General features: G+C 43.7%; 1 protein-coding gene across 2 annotated transcripts in view; it reads right to left on the bottom strand.

The window, feature by feature from the left end:
* The window catches only part of LOC117438174 (uncharacterized protein KIAA0355-like), a 114,526-nt gene that overhangs the window by 6,698 nt on the left and 86,251 nt on the right, over window positions 1-21,577 (bottom strand). For both annotated transcript variants that reach the window (XM_034073636.1, XM_034073635.1), the window contains exons 7-11: window positions 13,232-13,329; window positions 11,902-12,027; window positions 10,405-11,390; window positions 7,467-7,632; window positions 3,451-3,585 (exon numbers count right to left, since the gene is read on the bottom strand). In XM_034073636.1, coding sequence (XP_033929527.1) covers window positions 3,451-3,585; window positions 7,467-7,632; window positions 10,405-11,390; window positions 11,902-12,027; window positions 13,232-13,329 — 1,511 coding nt within the window. The remainder of the gene's footprint in view (window positions 1-3,450; window positions 3,586-7,466; window positions 7,633-10,404; window positions 11,391-11,901; window positions 12,028-13,231; window positions 13,330-21,577) is intronic.

Genomic DNA, 21,577 nt, shown 5'->3' with positions numbered 1-21,577 from the left:
AGTCTTCTTCTCAATTGTTTGAACTCCTGGGACAGTTTTTTCCACAGCTGATATGATGGAAGGGGTGAGATTGTCTTCAAACTCTTGAAGTTGATGAACCATTTCATCCACTGTTGGTGGTACTATGTCACTCCAGGTTATTGCTGTCAGTGAGAGGGAATATGATGACAGTGAGTTCTGTGTAATTTTCTGCCACATGGGTCATGTACATTCAACTTCATCTTGATCTATGGGTGCATTCCCAGCATCCAGCCTACGATGGATGATCTCTACAATGACTGATTCCCTCAGAGACTGGATGGTTTTCTCTAGTGTAGTCCACTTGGCTGAATGACTCATAAAATCGTCCTTGTATGGAAACCTTTATTTCACAGCTGCCAAAAGCCACCTCCAAAGGCTGAAGGATCATTTCTCTTTTGCAATTGCTTTGTCAATTCCCTCTTCCCTAGCAAGTGATCCCAGTTGCTTAGCTTCCCTACCTTCTAGTTCGTGATCGTCGGCCCCATTGTCCCAGCACTGGAGCAAAAAAGTAATGATGTGCTCCCCTGGTTGATGGGTAAAATCTTTTTGCATATTCCCTAGCTTGGTTGAGGTCCGGGGTTGAGAAGTCATCTCTTAGAATCAAAGAATCATAGAATAGTTAGGGTTGGAAAAAACCTTAAGATCATCCAGTTCCAACCCCCCTTCCATAGGCAGGGACACTTCACATTAAACCATGTCACCCAAGGCTCTGTCCAACCTGACCTTGAACACCGTCAGGGATGGAGTATTCACAGCTACTCTGGGCAACCCATTTCAGAGCCTCACCACACTAACAGTGAAGAACGCCCCCTTCATAGCAATCTAATCTTCCCATTTAAGTTTGAACCTGTTACCCTTTTTCCTATCACTACAGTACCTCTGTCCCTCACCAGCATCCCTGTAGGACCCCTTCAGATACTGGAAGGCTGCTATGAGGTCTCCACGCAGCCTCCTCTTCTCCAGGCTGAACAACCCCAACTTTCTCAGCCTCTTCTTCCTCTTCCTCTGATTCACGTCTCTGATTTTATTCCTCTGATAACAACTCCTGATCAGATGCTGTACCTTGTAGTAAGTGCACTGGTTCTTCATGTTTCTCCACTGTACAGGATGCTTTCTGTGCCTCTTGTTTGCTTTTCCCCTTGTGTACAGAGTTACTAATATTGGCAGGAATTTGTCCTCTGGTTTAGATGAAGTGATTATCACTGTGGTTGGAGGGGTTGGTGCAGCCACTGTGCTTGGGGTTTGAGTAGCACCAGCAGCTGCACTGTATTTTGCTATTGGGGCTTGGGCAGCTGCTGTACTTGTCACTGGGGTTGGTGTAGCTGCTGTATTTGGAGTAGCTGCATTGTCTGTTCCTTTAACATCAGATCCAGAGACCTTTTTTCCCTTTGAAGGTGCTGGATAGTGTTGAACAGGGCTTTGTAAGCATAGGCCAAGCCCCAGCACGTTGCCCTGATTTGCTCCTCTCTGGTATAACCAGAATGACAACACATCTCATTTAAGTGTTTCACTAATTTTTTCAGATAATGCATTTGTTCAGTGATTAAGTTCCAAAGCACTGGAGGGGCCCACTGGCCTAGATACTTGACCATACTATCCTACACACCCTTCCACTCATGACCGTCCAGCCTTGGGGAAAATCTCTTGGTCCTCCTATATTGTTGTCTAACCCTAGACAAGACCAAACCCGACTCTGCTTAACTTTAGAGATAAGACGACATGGTCATGGGTAAAACACGCTCCGTGTGTGCCAACAAAGTGATTTCCATTACAAGCACCAGGCAGGTCTCAAGGGTACCCAAAGGCCATCCAAATCCTTCAGAACTCTCAAATGATGCTGTAAACAGTCTGGTGGGGGAGCTGGGAAGGTAAGGGAATGTCTCCTTCATAGGTTGACCACCCGAGGAGGAAACAAAAGATGTGTAACTGCTAAACACTTCTATTATATACCTTCCAAAGTACAGAGGTTGTGAACACAAGCCAGATCAGTTCCATGATCAATGAGTCTATTGTATTACAAGTCATTACCATAAAATACAGCAAAATAAGAACCTTACCCAAGCACCCTAGCCAATAAACACTAAAAGAGCAAATACCAGCTGTAAGTAAGGTACAACATGCTGACACTCTGAGATCAAGAGCAGCAACTTTGAGAGAGGATAAACCAGCAGTTTGACAAGTGACTGTTAATCAAAAACAATGAATGCTTATCACAAATACAAGCAGACACACTCTGGTTAGATCTCTCATTATCTCAACCTTTCCTGCCCCATGTTGGGTGCCACAAAGAACTGTCATGGTTTAAGCCCAGACTGTAACTCAGAATCACACAGCTGCTCACTCACTCGCCCCCTTCCTCCCCCCACTCCCAGAGGGATAGGGAGGAGAATCAAAAGAATGTAACTCCCATGGGTTGAGATAAGTACATTCCAGTAACTAAGGTATAATGCATAACCACTACTGCTACCACCAATAATAATAATGATAAGGGAAATAACAAGGGAAGAGAATACAACCTCTTACCACCCACTGACAGATACCCAGCCCGTCCCAAGCAGCGCTCTAGGCCTTCTGGGTAACTGCCCCCAGTTTATATACTGGGCATGATGTTCTGTGGTATGGAATACTTCTTTGCTTAGTTTGTGTCAGGTGTCCTGTCTCTGTTTCCTCTCGGCTTCCCCTCCTCCCTGGCAGAGCATGAGACTCACAAAATCCTTGGTCAGAGTAAACATTACTTAGCAACAACTAAAAACATCGGTGTTATCAGTGTTGTTCCCAGGCTGAAAGTCAGAAACACAGCACTGCACCAGCTACTAAGGAGAAAAATGACTGCTACTGCTGAACCCAGGACACAAGACAACAGAAACAATTGGGGAAGTGAAACATCTGCTGAAGCACAGTGAATTTACTGAGGAAACAATGTTCTACCTTTGGTTTAAATTTGTGACCTAATATCAAACATAAGTCCTTGACATGTGCATTCTGGAAGGGTTTTTTTTTCTCTGTTTTGGCTTTTGGTTGTTTTGGGTTGGGGTGTGTGTGTGCGTTTGTTGCTATAAACTGTACTCAGTTTAGATAGCCAATTCAATGATGATCTGTAATGCCTCAGTAGTTTAGAAAGAAGTGGCATCCATCCTAAGTAGATTATCTTGGAAAAGGGAAAGTGTCAGATCTTTTCTAAACATGTTGAATTTCAGCTAACAACTGGTTACTTGTGCAAGTGATAGTTTGTATAAGGAGACAGCTATTAATATAATGCAGTTTGGGATCACTAAAGTCAGATACACTGTACAGTGACCCATATCATCAGTGTAGTACACACAGAGATATTTTTATAACTTCATCTAATTAGCAGGGATTCCCTTTGTGTGACTACTGAAATGAAATTATCAAAAAAAGAACTCTTATGGAGCAATACATTTTGCTTACCTTCTCTGCTTCACAGCAGCAACAAGGTCTGGCCCTGAGAACATGGAGAATAAACTGTCTCCATTAGCTGAGGAGGTCTCATCATTTGAGCTGGCAGAGTCTCCTTGAGTACCAGGCCAGCTATTTGTCACATCACTGTAAGACAAAGAGCTGTATTAGCTGTTATATTTTTAGTGTCTGGTCTAGACTGTATGCCCTAGGAAGTTATGCTGAATCTTAGTCACTGGTGATATCTCACAGCACAAAGACATTTCAATACTTTGTAAAATGTAAAATTTGTAAAATGAAATTTGTAATAAATATAGTGATCACTTAGAAATGAGAGCATCAACTGCTTTGTCTGTTACAGTCACTTTATGTATATTTTACTAAAATAATTATAAGAATTTAAAGTTCCTCTCTTGGTCAGGAAGGAGAAACAAATGATGTTTGGTTTCGGAATCACTAAGCACTTGACTTTTTCATTGCAGAACTGAGCTGGAACACATACTTGGTCCTACTGATTTTAATCTAGCTCGAGAGTCACAGATTTACGTCATGGACAAACAGAGGATCTTGAAACATTTCTTTTGTGATTAATAATTATGATTTGGAAGAATTAGTAATGTACTTGTTGTAAGGTACCTGCCTTATAGTATGGCAAGACTGAGTAGGTAAAATCTGGAAAGCTGAATTCAGTCAGGTACAGCAACTTCAGTAGCATCACTTTTCATCAAAACTAGGTCTTTAAGGTTTTCAAATTGCTGAAAAAAGTCAATTCTGAATAAATCTGTGCTATAAATTCCTTATTTCCTCTGTTCGAGTCAAAGTTAATATACATTCCATTGTAAAGGAGACATCAAACAAATGCTTTAAACTAGATGTGTTGGGGGAGGGGGGCATCATTCCATCTCAATGCACCCAGACAGTTGCCAGCACCTATAATAAATGCTTGGAGCAATGTAGCGATATTGCAGCCGCTCCAGTCAATGAGCCGTCTTCATTTGGAGCTCGGCTAAGATGCCTCTATACAAATGCCCGTAGCATTGGGAACAAACGAGGAATTAGAGATGTGGGCACACCTATGGGGCTATGATATAATAGGAATCACAGAAACATGGTGGGATGGCTCCCATGACTGGAGTGTTGGAATGGAAGGTTACAGGCTTTTTAGAAAAGACAGGCTTAGTAGGGGGGGACAGGTGTTGCCCTTTATGTTAGGGATAGGCTGGAGAGCATGGAAATCTGTCTGGGGACAGGTGATCAGTTAACAGAAAGTTTATGGGTCAGGGTTAAGGGGAAACAGTGATGGGAGACATTACAGTGGGGATCTGTTACAAACGTTGTGACCAAGAGGACTCTGTGGATAAAGAACTCTACAGACAAATAGGAAAAGCCTCACACTCACAGGCCCTTGTTCTCATGGGGGACTTCAACCACCCTGACATCTGTTGGAGGGACAACACAGCCCGGCACAAGCAATCCAGGAGGTTTCACGATTGTGTGGAAGACAACTTCCTTCTGCAAGTAATAGAGGAGCCAACAAGGAGAGGTGCCCTGCTTGACCTCATGCTCACCAACAGGGAAGGGCTCGTTGGAAATGTGATGCTCCAGGGGAGCCTTGAATGCAGCGATCACGAGATGATCGAATTCGAGGTCCTCAGGACAGTGAGAAGAGAGTGCAGCAAGCCCAGTGCCTGGACTTCAAGAGAGCAGACTTTGGCCTCTTCAGGAACCTGCTTAGTAAGGTTCCATGGGATATAGCCTTAGAGGGCAGGCGGGCCCAAGATTCTTGGTTAATATTCAAGGATCACGTGCTACAAACTCAGGAGTGTTGCATCCCAACTAGAAGGAAGTGCAGCAGGAGGGCCAGGAGACCTCCTTGGATGGATAAGGAGCTGCTGAGAAAAATTCAAAGGAAAAAAGAGGCTTATAAAAAGTGGAAACAAGGACAGGCGGCCTAGGATGAATACAGGGATGTTGTCTGGGAAGTTAGGGACCACGTGAGGAAAGCTAAGGCCCAGTTAGAGCTAAATTTGGCTAGGGGTGTGAAAGATAACAGGAAAGGATTTTATAGGTATGTAATGGCTAAAAAACAGACAAGGGACTACGTAGGCCCCCTCCAGAAACTTTCGGGAGAACTGGCTACACAGGATTTGGAGAAGGCTGAGGTTCTGAATGGCTTCTTTGCCTCGGTCTTCACTGGCAAAGGCTCTGAGCGCAGCACCTGAGTCTTGTAAGGCAGATGCAGGGAATGTGAGAATGAAGACCTTGGGCCCACTGTACGAGGGGATCTGGTGCAAGATCATCTTAAAAACCTGAATGTACACAAGTCCATGGGACCTGATGAAGTCCATCTGCGGGTCCTAAAGGAGCTGGTGAATGAAGTTACTAAGCCACTGGCCATCATATTTGAAAAATCATGGCAGTCAGGTGAAGCTCCTGACAACTGAAAAAGGGAAATATAACCCCCATTTTCAAGAAGGGGAAAATGGATGACCCGAGGAATTACAGACCAGTCAGTCTCACCTCTGTGCCTGGCAAAATCTTGGAGCAGATTCTCCTGGAAGGCATGCTAGAGCACATGAAAAACAACAAGGTGCTTGGTAACAGCCAGCATGGCTTCACTAGGGGGAAATCCTGCCTGACCAATTTGGTGGCCTTCTGTAACGGGGCTATGGAAATGATGGACGGGATCGAGAAGTTGATGTCATCTACCTGGACTTGTGCAAAGCATTCGACACTGTCCCACATGACATCCTTGTCTCTAAATTGGAGAGACATCAGTTTGATGGATGGACCACTTGGTGGATAAAGAACTGGCTGGATGGCTGCATGCAAAGAGTTGTTGTCAACGGTTCAATGTCCAGCTGGAGAGCAGTAACAAGTGGTGTCCCTCAGGGATCGGTGTTGGGACCAGTCTTGTTTATCATCTTTGTCGGTGACATGGACAGTGGGATTGAGTGCGCCCTCAGCAAGTTTGCCGATGACACCGAGCTGTGTGGTTCGTTGGATACACTGGAGGGAAGGAATGCCATCCATAGGGACCTTGACACGCTTATGAGGTGGGTTGATGCCATGACAAGTGCAAGGTCCTACACCTGGGTTGGAGCAATCCCAGGCACAGCTACAGGTTGGGCATAAAGGAAATTCAGAGCAGCCTTGTGGAGAAGGACTTGGGGGTGTTGGTCGATGAGAAAATGACCATGAGCCAGCAGTGTGCACTCTCAGCCCAGAAAGCCAACCGTATTCTGGGCTGCATTAAAGGAAGTGTGACCAGTAGGTCAAAGGAGGTGATCCTGTCCCTCTACTCTGCTCTTTTGAGACCTCACTTGGAGTTCTGTGTGCAGTTCTGGTGCCCACAATATAAGAAGGACATGGAACTGTTAGAACAAGTCCAGAGGAGGGCCATGAGGATGATCAGGGGACTGGAGCACCTACCATATGAAGACAGGCTGAGAAAGTTTGGGCTGTTCAGCCTGGAGAAGAGAAGGCTGTGTGGAGACCTCATAGTAGCCTTCCAGTATCTGAAGGGGGCCTACAGGGATGTTGGTGAGGGACTATTCATTAGGGACTGTAGTGATAGGACAAGGGGTAACGGGTTGAAACTTAAACAGCAGAGGTTTAGACTGGATATAAGGAAGAAAGTCTTTACTGTTAGGGTGGTGAGGTACTGGAATGGATTGCCCAAGGAGGTTGTGAATGCTCCATCCCTGGCAGTGTTCAAGACCAGGTTGGATGAAGCCTTGGGTGATATGGTTTAGCGTGAGGTGTCCCTGCCCATGGCAGGGGCGTTGGAACTAGATGATCTTGAGGTCCTTTCCAACCCTAACTATTCTATGATTCTATGGTTGTATGTCAGTGCCTCAGTGTCAGTAAAGCAGGAAGGGCTCAGATTTCTCACTCAACATAACGAAGTACAGCTTCTACAGATCCAGCAGCATTTGGAAAAAACACTCAATATTCCCACATTCTGTGAAGTTTGTGAATAAAGCAGACTCACATACAATAAAATTGTGTAGTCTTCCAAATCTTACCCTTCTGTGAAATACTCTGTAACAGGCCAGATTTTATGAGGATCATCAGGGAGAGGCCAGTTGTTATGTGTGTTGCTTGGGCGATGGACATGCTGTGCTTGCCTTTTCTGTTGCATAGCCTGCTTGACCCCAGCAACATAGCAGGCAAATTCTGCATCAGAGCCAACTGAACAAAAGAAACCAAAAAGTCAGTTGTTGACATTAAGTTATTTCTACTGCAGTTATCTCCCTCTTTTAATGATTTAGGCTTGACCATACCCCACCAACAGAAAGTAATTCCCTCACAGATAAAAAATATCATACAACCATTGATAACTCTTTATGAAACAGTGAAGAGCACATCCATACACAGTGAATAATCTCACATGGAAGTACACCTGCCCTTTGCCTTCCATCCGGGAAATAGTATTTGTCACTATGATCATGTCCATGCACTGAAAGGTCCAACATCCCATCAGCAGATGCTGATGTAATTAAAACCTGTACATTTATTTAAGTTCAGAGAGAAGGAACATAGCAATTATTGTAGTTTATTCCGGGCATTTGATACTGTCTCCCACAGCATTCTCATAGACAAGCTAAGGAAGTGTGGGATTGATGATCAGGTAGTGAGGTGGATCAAGAACTGGTTGAAAGGAAGAAGGCAGAGAGTTGTGGTCAATGGGGCGGAATCTAGCTGGAGGTCTGTGACCAGTGGAGTCCCTCAGGGGTCGGTGCTGGGACCAGTGCTGTTTAATATTTTCATCAACGACCTGGATGAGGGAACCGAGTGTACCCTCAGCAAGTTCGCTGATGACACTAAATTGGGAGGAGTGGCTGACACACCAGAAGGCTGTGTTGCCATTCAGTGAGACCTGGACAGGCTGGAGAGTTGGGCAGGGAGAAACTTGATGAAATTCAACAAGGGCAAGTGTAGAGTCTTGCATCTGGGGAAGAACAACCCCATGTACCAGTACAGGTTGGGGGTTGACCTGCTGGAAAGTAGTGAAGGGGAAAGGGACCTGGGGGTCCTGGTGGATAGGAGGATGACCATGAGCCAGCAATGTGCCCTTGTGGCCAAGAAGGCAAATGGCATCCTAGGGTGCATTAGGAAGGGTATGGTTAGTAGGGCAAGAGAGGTTCTCCTCCCCCTCTACTCTGCCTTGGTGAGGCCGCATCTGGAATACTGCGTCCCCTTCTGGGCCCCCCAGTTCAAGAAGGACAGGGAATTGCTTGAAAGAGTCCAGCGTAGAGCCACAAAGATGATGAAGGGAGTGGAACGCCTCCCTTATGAGGAGAGGCTGAGGGAGCTGGGTCTCTTTAGCTTGGAGGAGACTGAGGGGTGACCTCATCAATGTTTACAAATATGTAAAGGGGGGGTGTCAGGATGATGGAGCTAGGCTTTTTTCAGTGATATGCAGTGGTAGGACAAGGGGCAATGGGTGTAAACTGGAGCATAGGAGGTTCCATGTTAACATCAGGAAGAACTTCTTTACTGTAAGAGTGACTGGAACAGGTTGCCCAGGGGGGTTGTGGAGTCTCCTACGTTGGAGATATTCAAGGCCCGCCTGGACAAGTTCCTGTTGATGTACTCTAGGTTTCCCTGCTCTTGCAGGGGGGTTGGACTAGATGATCTTTCGAGGTCCCTTCTAACCCTTGGGATTCTGTGATTCTGTGATCTGACAAACCACATGGCACATGCTCTTTTAAAGTCTCTAACCCTTCGGCATCCAGGCTTCTCACTGCAGTCACAGCTGTGGAACAGGAACCAGTATGACTCCCATGGAACTGCAAAGTAATGGAGGGGAAATGTGGGGACATGGGAAAGATGCAATCTGTCTGTATCTCCAGGCTACAGGACTGGAAAAGAGCACTAAGGATCATTCTGGGGAGAGGTAGAACACGCAATTTCAAGGGTTGAGTTTTAAGCAATTTCACAAATTATCAATAGGAGGAACATCATCTATAAGTATTTGTTTCAGTACTCTGATATGGTCCATGTAGGAAAGGTCAGAATCACTACAGCTGGGACAAGAAAAATAAAGGAATTTGTTCCCATTCTTAATGAAAGTTTCTTTCACTTTAGTTCATCTTGGAATGCATACATGTAAATACCTGCTGGCCTTTGTGAGTACCTTAGGATTTGGTGAATAGCACTAGGAATTGACAGTTATTGCTAGCAATGTTTAACAGTATTCTTTGTGAAAGGATCCTGTCCTGAGTTCAGCTGTAACAGTTATTTTTCTTTTTCCTAGTAACTGGTGCAGTGCTATTTTTCGGCTTTAATCTGAGAACAATGCTGATAACACATCAGTGGTTTAGTTGCTGCTAAGTGATGCTTACTCCAATCAAGGGCTTTTCAGTCTTTCATGCTCTGCCAGTAAGGAAGGGCACAAGAAGACAGGAGGAAGGAGAGACAGGACACCTGACCCAAACTAGCCAAAGGGAATTCCATACCACAGTACATCATGCCCAGTATATCAACTGGGGGGAGTCACCCGGAAGGCCCAGATAGCTGCTAGGTTCAGGCTGGGCATCGGTTGGTGGGTGGTGAGGAACTGCATTGTGCATCACTTGGGTTTACTGGTTTCTTTTCTTTTCCCCTTTTTAGCTTTATATTCTTTCCCCTTGTTATTTCCCTTATCATTATTATTATTAGTGGTAATAGTAGTAATACGTTTTGTATTATAATTTAGTTACTGGACTGTTCTTATCTCAGCCCGTGGGGTTTACATTCTTTTGATTCTCCTCCCCATCCTGCCTGGAGGTGTGGTTCTGTGGTTCTGAGTTACCAGCTGGGATTAAACCATGACAAAGCCTTATTAAAAAAAAAAGAACAACTGAAAAAAAAGAACATACCACCACCAAAAAAAACAACCAAAACAACCCCTACCAAACAAAACCAATATATTCCCCCCCCCCAAAAAAAAAAAATCACAATGAAGGGAAAGGAGCACACCTGCAGGGTCAAAAGGCGGGATTTCTCCCAACATCCCAAACACTCCATCAGTTTGGTCACGATTTGGCCATGTGTTATTTCTAGGTCCTTGTGGTTTCTGTCCTAACATCTCTGACATCATATTGTCCATATAGCTGCTCACAAGACCCAAGCTGTACAAATCAGAGCTTAAATCTGAAAAATCAGGATTGTTCCACTGGTGTATATGAGACAATCCAGCTCCAACAGCTTGGGCTGGCTGCTGCAAAGAATTAGTTAACCATTTTGCAGGTACATGTTGCTGTTGTCCAATAGGCTGAAGCAAGTGTTGGTAATACTGCATTTGCTGCTGCTGCTTTTGTGATTGTTGTTGCTGTGACAAGCCTTGTTGGGAAGGATGCAGTGGTGCATGAGAAACAGACTGTGATTGCTGTTGTGCTGTTCCTGATTTTTGTTCTGTTGCTGTAGAGGATGCAGAGTTCCTTCTTTTCACCATCGGAAAATTCTGCTGGGATTTACCCATGTTAAAACCAGACAAGAAATCTATAACATCCTGCATTTCTTGGTCAGTTGGTAAATTCATAACTTTGTCATCCTTGCTGTCATCCAGTTTGAAGAAGTTGTCCCGTCTTTGAACTAGACACCCATTCACTAACTGGTTATTTGTGTTCTGAACTGACTGCAGTGGATCTGCAGTCCTAGGGAAATTACCAGTATTCAAGATGCTTTGTAACTGTGTGTCTATGTTAGTAAGCATTTTAGCTTTCTCCTCCATGTTGAGACTTATGAAGACATTTTTGGAGGGTGTATTGGGGATTGAGTAACTTCCAGTATTACTTGTATTGGCGCAGGAAGTTTTTTTTGTAAACCGTGAAGTCAGTTTTGAGAACGTCTTTTGCAGACCACCTGAAGATTTGCTTCCATTTCCAGAAGGTGTGTCAACTTGATTCCCAAAGCCTAAGATTTCACGCTGCAACTGGATCTGAATACAAGGCAAAGCTTGCTCCCTGCATCAAAAAAATACATATATCAAACCACCTAATACATAACTGAGCTTGTACTTCAAAGGAAAATGTGTATTTGGGTAGTAGCTACTAGAAGAAGCAAAACCAAAAATTGCTGAGTTCATCAATTACTTCTTACGGCAACAATGCAAATTATTACTAGCATTTGCAATAGCATTAACTACTTTAATTAAGAAATTTTAATTGTGCTTTAAGATTTAAATGGTAACTAATTAAATAAAAATCAAGTATTTTTGTAAGACAGAAACAAATATTTTTGTACATTTTGATAAGCTTCTGGTTTGGTTTCAAGAAGACTGCTGTATCTCTGTACATACCCACAAGGTACCTACGTAGAATACCAGTTTCCTGCCCTCATTTTGACTACTGTTTTCCCCTCCTGATGAATCGGTACTATGAAATTTTTCAGTATAGATCTTTCAACAATGATGACTTTGTTTAAACTAGGACACCAGAACGTGAGAGCATAAGGTTCAGAAGTAGATGTACCTACCTTCCTTCCTTCCACCTGTGTATGTCGAACACAGCAGTGTAGAGCACATCTACTAGCCCCAAAGTCTTCTCTGGATCCAGACTCCTCTGTAGCAGAGACATTGTTGCTGGATCTTCTTTCAGACACCTGTAATCATTAAGTTTAACTTAAAAAATAAATTTTTTCTTGTTATGTTTTGGTTTGTGTATTTGTTTGGGTTTTTTGTTTATTTGGTTTGGTGTTTTACATTAGACAATTTTACCATACTAGTCAGATAATAAAAGGCCAATTGCTATACTACTACTGCTCCTAAAGAGGTGCAACTAGCAAAGGCAGCATAATGTATGGATGACTGAGGGTTTCTAAAGACTGTGCCTTCAGTCTCAGTTTCTTTCTACTGTTAAATTATATAACTCTTACAGTTAAGTTAGCTGTATATTAATTTTAAAATCATGATTAATGATTAGCTCTTTAGCTGAGCAGGCATAACTCGGGCAGAGAGGCATGAAGAGTCACTCTCACTGCATGTCAGCAGGCGGAGCTCTTCCAGAGCCCACAACACCTGACTCAAGCACTCCACATGATTTTAGTTCTTTCATAATACAGCAATTTACAATAAGAGAACAGAGAAGTGCCAGTTTATACTATATAGAAGAATTAAAGATGTATTTGTGTAAAGAGACTATCAGTTGACTCACACTTCTGGACATACCACTGGTGCCACTAGTAACAGGCTCTCATCAAGGATTCAAAAGAATGCACTGTGTTGTACTGAAATTCCTAACACTGGGTACTCTGAAGTAAGAGAAGTGTTCTAATTCCAAATAATTGTTTCAGAAGGGAAGAAAGTATCACCTAAACTGCAGATTAATCCTACCGTTCTTCCCTAGGCAGTCAACTAAACTGACAGGGACAGTCTCTTGGACCACAGAGTTCTGAGGTTCATGACAATGCTTAAAGAACAGCTCAGTGAAGAGAGCTAAAGCTCTCATTAAACTCATCTAATTCCTGGCCTTCCTGAGGCAAGAACTGTGAGGACCTGCTGGGAAGAAGCATAACAGGAATATTATTGTATTATTATTTTTTATTTCTTAAACCTTCGCTTTCATCATCAATCTTTTTTTTTTGCCCCTCTTGTGCTGCCTCCAGAGGCAGCACAAGTACAGAGGCAGCTGCTAAAGCACAACTGTCAGTCTGTCAGGAACTGTAGTCAATTCCAGATAAAAGAACTTAAGGAAGATATGCCCTAATTCCCTAGTATTCTCTCTTCCACTTGTACTGCAATATTTTCCCCTAAATATATTTCAGTCAACGTTAATAGTATAATCTGCAATACAATATTTTTATTTACCAAGTTGATGGAACTTGCACCACAATTCTGGATCCTTCTAAACTTATCTGAGGAGCATAAGTTTCTTTATTTTCAATCTGTGCTGTGTCCACAACCACCTAACAAAGAAAATGAAAACAGAAATTATTTTAAGAATCAGTTCAAGTTATATTATCACCACTGTAGTCAAGATTCAATAGCCTCACCTACCTGTCATGCTACAGGTATAAAACATAACCAGATAAAAACAAATCAACTCACAAAGTCATTGTAAGTTTATTCATATTTTAAAAAGTAAATTAAAAAAATAGCTTGATACAGTAACTTATATTTCAAAGACTTAAGTATTCTCAATTACATACTATAGTTATGCATCACAACACTGTTACAGCTGCTTTACCTAAATATGTGGTAGTCACCAGTGGCTTCATGTGAAAGCCCCTACATTTGAGAGGTTGGGCACTATTACTACTTTAATAGCGCCCAAACACCAATTTATCAAAATATTTTAAATAATTTACCTGCAGTGCATGGTATGATATAGACAAATAATACAGACTCTGAAAATCTTCACATTGCTCACAATTCTTAACAGCCCCCCTTTCCTTTTAAGGTTATAAAATCCCATACCAACAATTTATCTAGTCTATCTAATGGAACAGTACTATTTCCCTATTACAGAATCAAAGAATAGTTAGGGTTGGAAAGGACCTCAAGATCATCTAGTTCCAACCCCCCTGCCATGGGCAGGGACACCTCATGCTAAACCATATCACCCAAGACTGTCCAACCTGGCCTTGAACACTGCCAGGGATGGAACATTCACTACCTCACTGGACAACCCATTCCAGTACCTCACCATCCTAACAGTAAAGAATTTCTTCCTTATATCCAGTCTAAACCTCTGCTGTTTAAGTTTCAACCCATTACCCCTTGTCCTATCACTACAGTCCCTAATGAATAGTCCCTCCCCAGCATCTCTGTAGGCCCCCTTCAGATATTGGAAGGCTGCTCTGAGGTCTCCACGCAGCCTCCTCTTCTCCAGGCTGAACAGTCCCAACTTTCTCAGCCTGTCATCATATGAAAGGTGCTCCAGTCCCCTGATCATCCTCGTGGCCCTCCTCTGAACTTGTTCCAACAGTTCCATATCCTTTTTATGTTGAGGGATACAGAACTGCACACAATACTCCAAGTGAGGTCTCACAAGAGCAGAGTAGAGGGGCAGGATCACCTCCTTTGACCTGCTGATCATGCTCCTTTTGATGTAGCCCAGGATACGGTTGGCTTTCTGGGCTGAGAGTGCACACTGCTGGCTCATGTTCGTTTTCTCATTGACCAATATCTCCAAGACGTTCTCCGCATGGCTGCTCTAAATTTCTTCTCTGCCCAATCTGTAGCTGTGACAGGGATTGCTCCGACCCAGATGCAGGACCTTGCACTTGTCATGATTAAACTTCATGAGACTGGCATCAGCTTACCTCATAAGCATGTCAAAGGTCCCTCTGGATGGCATTCCTTCCCTCCAGTGTATCAACCAAACCACACAGCTTGGTATCATTGGCAAACTTGCTGAGGGCGTACTCAATCCCACTGTCCATGTCAGTGACAAAGATGGTAAACAAGACTGGTCCCAACACCGATCCCTGAGGGACACCACTTGTTACTGCTCTCCAGCTGGACATTGAACCGTTGACAACAACTCTTTGCATGCAGCCATCCAGCCAGTTCTTTATCCACCAAGTGGTCCATCCATCAAACTGATGTCTCTCCAATTTAGAGACAGGGATGTCATGTGGGACAGTGTTGAATGCTTTGCACAAGTCCAGGTAGATGACAGCAACTGCTCTAACACTCTGCATCAGTTCCACAGCACCATCATAGAAGGCCACCAAATTGGTCAGGCAGGATTTCCCCCTAGTGAAGCCATATTTGCTGTCACCAGCCACCTTGTAGTTTTTCATGTGCCCTACCATGCCTTCCAGGAGAATCTGCTCCAAGATTTTGCCAGGCACAGAGATGAGACTGACTGGTCTGTAGTTTCTGGGTCATCCATTTTCCCCTACTTGAAAATGGGGGCTATATTTCCCTTTCTCCAGTCGTCAGGAACTTCACCTGACTGCCATGATTTTTCAAATATGATGGCCAGTGGCTTAGTAACTTCATTCACCAGCTCCTTCAGGACACGCAGATGGATTTCATCAGATCCCACGGCCCTGTGCACATTCAGGTTCGTAAGATGCTCTTGAACCACATCCTCTTCTACAGTGGGCCCAAGGTCTTAATTCTCACAGTCCCTACATCTGCCATCCAAGACATGAGTGGTGTGGTCAGAGCATTTGCCCATGAAGACTGAGGAAAAGAAGTTACTGAGAACCACAGTATTCTCCAAATCCAGGGTAGCCAGTTCTCCTGATAGCTTCCTATAGAGGGCCCATGTTGTCCCTAGTCTGTCTTTTATTTGCAGTGTACTTATAGATTGCCTTCCTGTTATCCTTCTCATCCCTAGCCAAGTTTAACTCTAACTGGGCCTTAGCTTTCCTAACGTTGTCCCTAACTTCCCAGACAACATCCCTGTATTCATCCCAGGCCACCTGACCTTGCTTCCACTTTTTATAAGCCTCTTTTTTCCTTTGAATTTTTCTCATCAGCTCCTTATCCATCCAAGGAGGTCTCCTGGCCCTCCTGCTGCACTTCCTTCTAGTTGGGATGCAAAACTCCTGAGCTTGGAGCAGGTGATCCTTGAATATCAACCAACAGTCTTGGGCCCCACTGCCCTCTAAGGCTATATCCCATGGAACCTTACTAAGCAGGTTCATAAAGAGGCCAAAGTCTGTTCCTCTTGAAGTCCAGGGCAGTGAGCTTGCTGCACTCTCTTCTCACTGTCCTGAGGATCTCGAACTCGACCATCTCATGATCACTACAGCCAAGGCTGCCCTGGAGTGTTACCTTTCCAACGAGCCCTTCCCTGTTGGTGAGCATGAGGTCAAGCATGGCACCTCTCCTTGTCGGCTCCTCTATTACTTGCAGAAGGAAGTTGTCTTCCACACAATCAAGGAACATCCTGGATTGCTTGTGCCGGGATATACTGTCCCTCCAACAGATGTCAGGGTGGTTGAAGTCCCCCATGAGGAGAAGGGCCTGTGAGAGTGAGGCTGTTCCTATCTGTCCATAGAGTGCTTCATCCGCAGAGTCCTTTTGATCACAAGGTTTGTAACATATCCCCACAGTAATGTCCCCCATAGCTGTTCTAAATTTAATAAAATAATAGATTTAAATTTAATACATTTTCCTTGAAAACACCTCAGTAGAAATTTGATGAATCCTACAATTCCACAGTTCCTTTCTCTCCCTGCAAAGATAACACCTTCTCATGCCTCCCTGTAAAAATTCCTTACAGAGGGGTTAATGGACTACCACCTCTTATCCTCGAATCCCTGTATCACAGGGAAGTCAGGATTGACAGAAGGTGCACTGCTGTTGGATACTGCTCTGTCCCTTTGATCTTAGGCCTTCTTTACATGAAAAGATACTTGAATTCCACTATGATTTGAACCTACTTCTCTAACAGACATTAAATATTAAGGGACTATCTAATATTGATATCTAGTATCAAAGGAATGCTAAAGTAGAAACACCTGACAAATTTATAATTCACAATTTAGCATTTGCCATTATTGAAGATCTTGTCAATAGTACCAAAACACATATGATTTAACGAACTAGGACAGAAGGTCAAAGTCACATAATCAACTGTGTGATTTGTTTGAAAAATGTTATATTTATAAAGTATGTAGCAATATGGGTCCTTTCATCAGAAATTACAATTAGTTACAAAGTCCTGATGGTTTGCCATCACCTTGAACAAAGAATCCATATATGAATCAACAATAAGCATTTAGGTTGTTGTAAGTTAAAGACAATTCAAGGAATACTTGACGGAAACTGTCATAGACTAGAGTGCATCTTGATACCTGCATTTCCTTCCTATCCTACTGCATTCATGCCCCCGTTTTATTTGCCCAGTCAAATGAAAACTCATATTAGTAAAAAATCCCAACAAAACAAAAACCAAAATCAATCTGTGTCATAAATGACACTTCATTAAATTAAGAGATTGGAATAATTAATTAGGGGAGCACAATTGCATTTTCTTATAGACTACGTTCCAAGCATCTATTTTTAGCACCTGTTTAAACACTCTAAAACCCAGGAGGTTTGTTTCTAAAGAACACATCTCAACAGCAAGGTACTTCATTGCTCTGGACTCTGTTGGAGATGTCAGGTAGCATTACTTGGTGCAGAGGACTTCGGGCTTTATGTCAGACAGGAAACCCAGCTTCCATTCAAAGCAGAGAGGAGAGGGGAGAAGAAAAAAAAAGCAATTTTAAAAAATAATCTGAGAAAAGTGGGGAAAAAGTGGGGAGAGGAAGTGGGAGGAAGGGTGCTCCTTTTTAACATATTCATCTATAGATTTGAAAAACATTTTATTTTGTTACAGTAAAATTTGGTTGGAGAAACTCTCTAAGACTCAATTTGGAGTTTTATAAAGCAGGCATTCTTTATTGCAGCGCCGGGCGCACACGCAAATCATTTTGGAAAGGTGAGCACACCTGTTGTGTGCCGGCAGCAACTATATATTTAACATACTCGTGCATATACACCTATTTTCCATGAAATTATTTACATATTCATGATATTTCCAGGAACTAATAATAATATTTGCATCCCAATTACACATGTGCTTTCTTACTGAGTGGGGGTCTCTGGTGGTCGTGGATAGTCTTCTTCGCTGTGTTTACTGAATTACCTCAATGCTTGTGCATGTTTGCAAGGTGCTAGTGCTGAGTTAGCAGTTTGCATGTCCTTGCTTCTGTTCTGTTCTGTTCTGTTGGGTGTCACTCTGCTATCTTAAAGGCTGACATCCTTGGTCTTATTTACTGTCTGTTTAGTTGTTATCAATCCTGTGATGTTCCTTCCCCCGTCAGCTGAACATTGCTTTCTCTCTACGTGTTACCAATTTAGAAAAGCTTGCTGTATTCTACTATGTTATTTAAAAACTTAAGCCTACAATTTCACTAAGAATTAGAAGTTTCATTCTTGTGTTCTTTCTAGTAAAAGAGAGTACAAAGTACAAAGCACATCCTCCTGTTCCTATAAGCTACAAATACTATCTATGTACTGCCATTCTACAAGTATACATTTCACTCATAAATTAAGCTAGCTGGAGCGATAAAAACTGACAAACATAAAGTAAGACCCTGGAAATTAATTTCCAAAATCTTCAAAATATCCAGTTTCTCTTCAGGACGTTTGAGTAACCCTTGTTTTGCTAAGTCTATTCATACAATCATAGAATGGTTAGGGTTGGAAAAGACATTAAGATCATCTAGTTCCAATTCCCCTGCCTTAGGCAGGGACACCTCACACTAAACCATGTCACCCAAGGCTCTGTCCAACCTGGCCTTGAACACCGCCAGGGATGGAGCATTCACAACCTTCCTGGGCAACCCATTCTAGTACCTCACCACCCTAACAGTAAAGAACTTGCTCCTTATTCCTAACCTAAACATCCCCTGTTTTAGTTTAAATCCATAACCCTCTGACATATTGCTACAGTTCCTGATGAAGAGTCCCTCCCCAGCATCCTTATAGGCCCCCTTCAGATACTGGAAGGCTGCTATGAGGTCTCCATGCACCCTTCTCTTCTCCAGGCTGAACAGCCCCAACTTTCTCAGCCTGTCTTCAAACAAGAGGTGCTCAAGACCCCTTATCATCATCATGGCACTCCTCTAGACTTGCCCTAACAGCTCCATGTCTTTTTTATGTTGAGGATACCAGAAATGTACAAAATACTCCAAATGAGGTCTGATGAGAGCAGAGCAGAGGGGCAGGATCACCTTCTTCGACCTGTTGGTCACACTTCTTCTGATGTAGCACAGGGTACAGTTGGCTTTCTGGGCTGCAAGTGCACACTGCTGGCTCATGTTTACTTTCTCATCAACCATCACCCACCTGGACATTGAACCGTTGACCACAACTCTTTGCGTGCAGCCATTCAGCCAGTTCTTTATCCTTTGAGTGGTGCATCCATCAAATTGATGTCTCTCCAATTTAGAGACAAGGATGTCATTTGGGACAGTGCTGAATGCTTTGCATAAGTCTAGGTAAATGACATCAACTGCTCTAACACTCTGCATCAGTTCCACAGCACCATCATAGAAGGCCACCAAATTGGTCAGGCAGGATTTCCCCTTAGTGAAGCCATATTGGCTGTCACCAGACACCTTGTAGTTTTTCATGTGCCCTAGCATGCCTTCCAGGTGAATCTGCTCCAAGATTTTGCCAGGCACAGAGATGAGACTGATTGGTCTGTAGTTCCTGGGTCTTCCATTTTCCCCTACTTGAAAATGGGGGCTATATTTCCCTTTTTCCAGTTGTCGGGAACATCACCTGACTGCCATGATTTTTCAAATATGATGGCCAGTGGCTTAGTAACTTCATTCACCAGCTCCTTCAGGACGCGCGGATGGATTTCATCAGGTCCCATGGTCCTTAAGATGCTCTTGAACCACATCCTCTTCTACAATGGGCCCAAGGTCTTAATTCTCACAGTCCCTGCATCTCCCTTCCAGGACTTGGGCAGCACGGTCAGAGCACTTGCTTGTGAAGATTAAGGCAAAGAAGTAATTGAGAACCTCAGCCTTTTCCAAATCCAGGGCACCCAGTTCTTTGATTTCCTTCCAGACAGAGCCAACGTTATCCCCAGTCTGTCTTTTGTTAGAAACATACCTATATGTCCTGTGTTCAGCAGTAACAATAATTTTTCTCCTTCCTAGTAGCTGGTGCAGTGCTGTGTTTTCAATTTCAGTCTAGAAACAACACTGATAACACACCACTGTTTTTAGTTATTGCTAAATAATGCTTACCCCAATGATGGACATTTCAATCTCACATGCTGTGCCAGTGAGGAGGGACACGGGAAGCCGGGAGGGTGCAAAGACAGACACCTGACCCAAACTAGCCAAAGGGCTATTCCATACCACAGCACACCACGCTCAGTTTATAAACTGGGGGCAGCTACCCAGAAGGCACAGATCGCTGCTCAGGTCAGGCTGGGTATCTGCCGGATGGTGGTGAACAACCAGATTTTCTCCCCCTCTCCCCTCATCAACATTATTATTACTGGTCGTAGCAATAGTGGTTTTGTATTATACCTTAGTTACTGCACTGTTCATATCTGAACCCGTGGGATTTACATTCTTTCGATTCTCCTCCCCATCCCTCAGGTAGCAAAGAAGGGGGGAGTGAGTGAGCAGCTGCGTGGTTTTGAGTTACTGTCTGGACTTAAACCATGACACTATAGAAGCCTTTTCTTATATCTCTGACATCCCTGGCCAGACTAAGTTCTATCTGGGCCTCAGCTTTCCTTACCTGACACCTAGCTTCCCTGTATTCTTCCCAGGCCACCTGTCCTCACTTTCACCATCCACAAGCTTCCTTTTTCCCCTCAAAATTTCCTCAGCAGCTCCTTATACATCCAAGGAGATCTCCTGGGCTTCTTGCCCCATTTCCTTCTTGTTGGGACACAACACTTCTATGCTTGAAGCAGGTGATCATTGACCGCAGCAGGAAGGAGTGCTTGTTTTTGTGGAGAGACATAAGACGGATCGATCGACCAGATAGATCATGGCCACAACATGATCAAAACCTGTAGTGAGGAATAATGTGGGTATCCAGACTGAACCTTCCTGCAGACATGCCACCATGCAAGTCTCTGGCTGCAGCAAATGCCTGAGCCTGGCAGTTGTATTGGAGGGAGACAGTGACACTGCTTGTGTTCGCTGTGAGCAAATAAATGATCTGCTCAGGCAGGTGCTTGAACTGAGGGAGGAGGTAAAAAGTTTGAGAGCCATCAGAGAATGCAAAAGTGAAATAGATTGGTGGAGTCACACCCTAAGGCAGAGGCAGAGGGAAGTGTTTGAACAAGTGATGGATCCCCTTCCCTCCTACCACCAGACAGAAGGAGAGAACTTAAGGGACAAGGATGTATGGAGGGAGGTCCCTCCTTGGAGAGGTAAGCGAAAACCCTCACAATCCCTTCCTCCCTCCCAGTTGCCCTTGCATAACAGGTATGAGGTCTTGGAACTACAGGGCCAGGTAAATGGAGATGGAGAGGTACATCTATCTAGTGAGTCATCTAGGGCTTGTCACTCACCCCCATGCCTTAGAACTTCCCCAACCAAGAAGAAAAGAAGAGTAATTGTGGTGGGTGACTCCCTTCTGAGAGGAACAGAAGGGCCCATTTGTTGACCAGATCCATCCCACAGGGAAGTCTGCTGCCTACCTGGGGCTCAGATTAGAGATGTT

This window comes from Melopsittacus undulatus (genome assembly GCF_012275295.1).
Source record: "Melopsittacus undulatus isolate bMelUnd1 chromosome W unlocalized genomic scaffold, bMelUnd1.mat.Z SUPER_W_unloc_1, whole genome shotgun sequence".
Lineage (NCBI taxonomy): Eukaryota > Metazoa > Chordata > Aves > Psittaciformes > Psittaculidae > Melopsittacus > Melopsittacus undulatus.
This window is presented reverse-complemented; position numbering and strand designations above follow the sequence as displayed.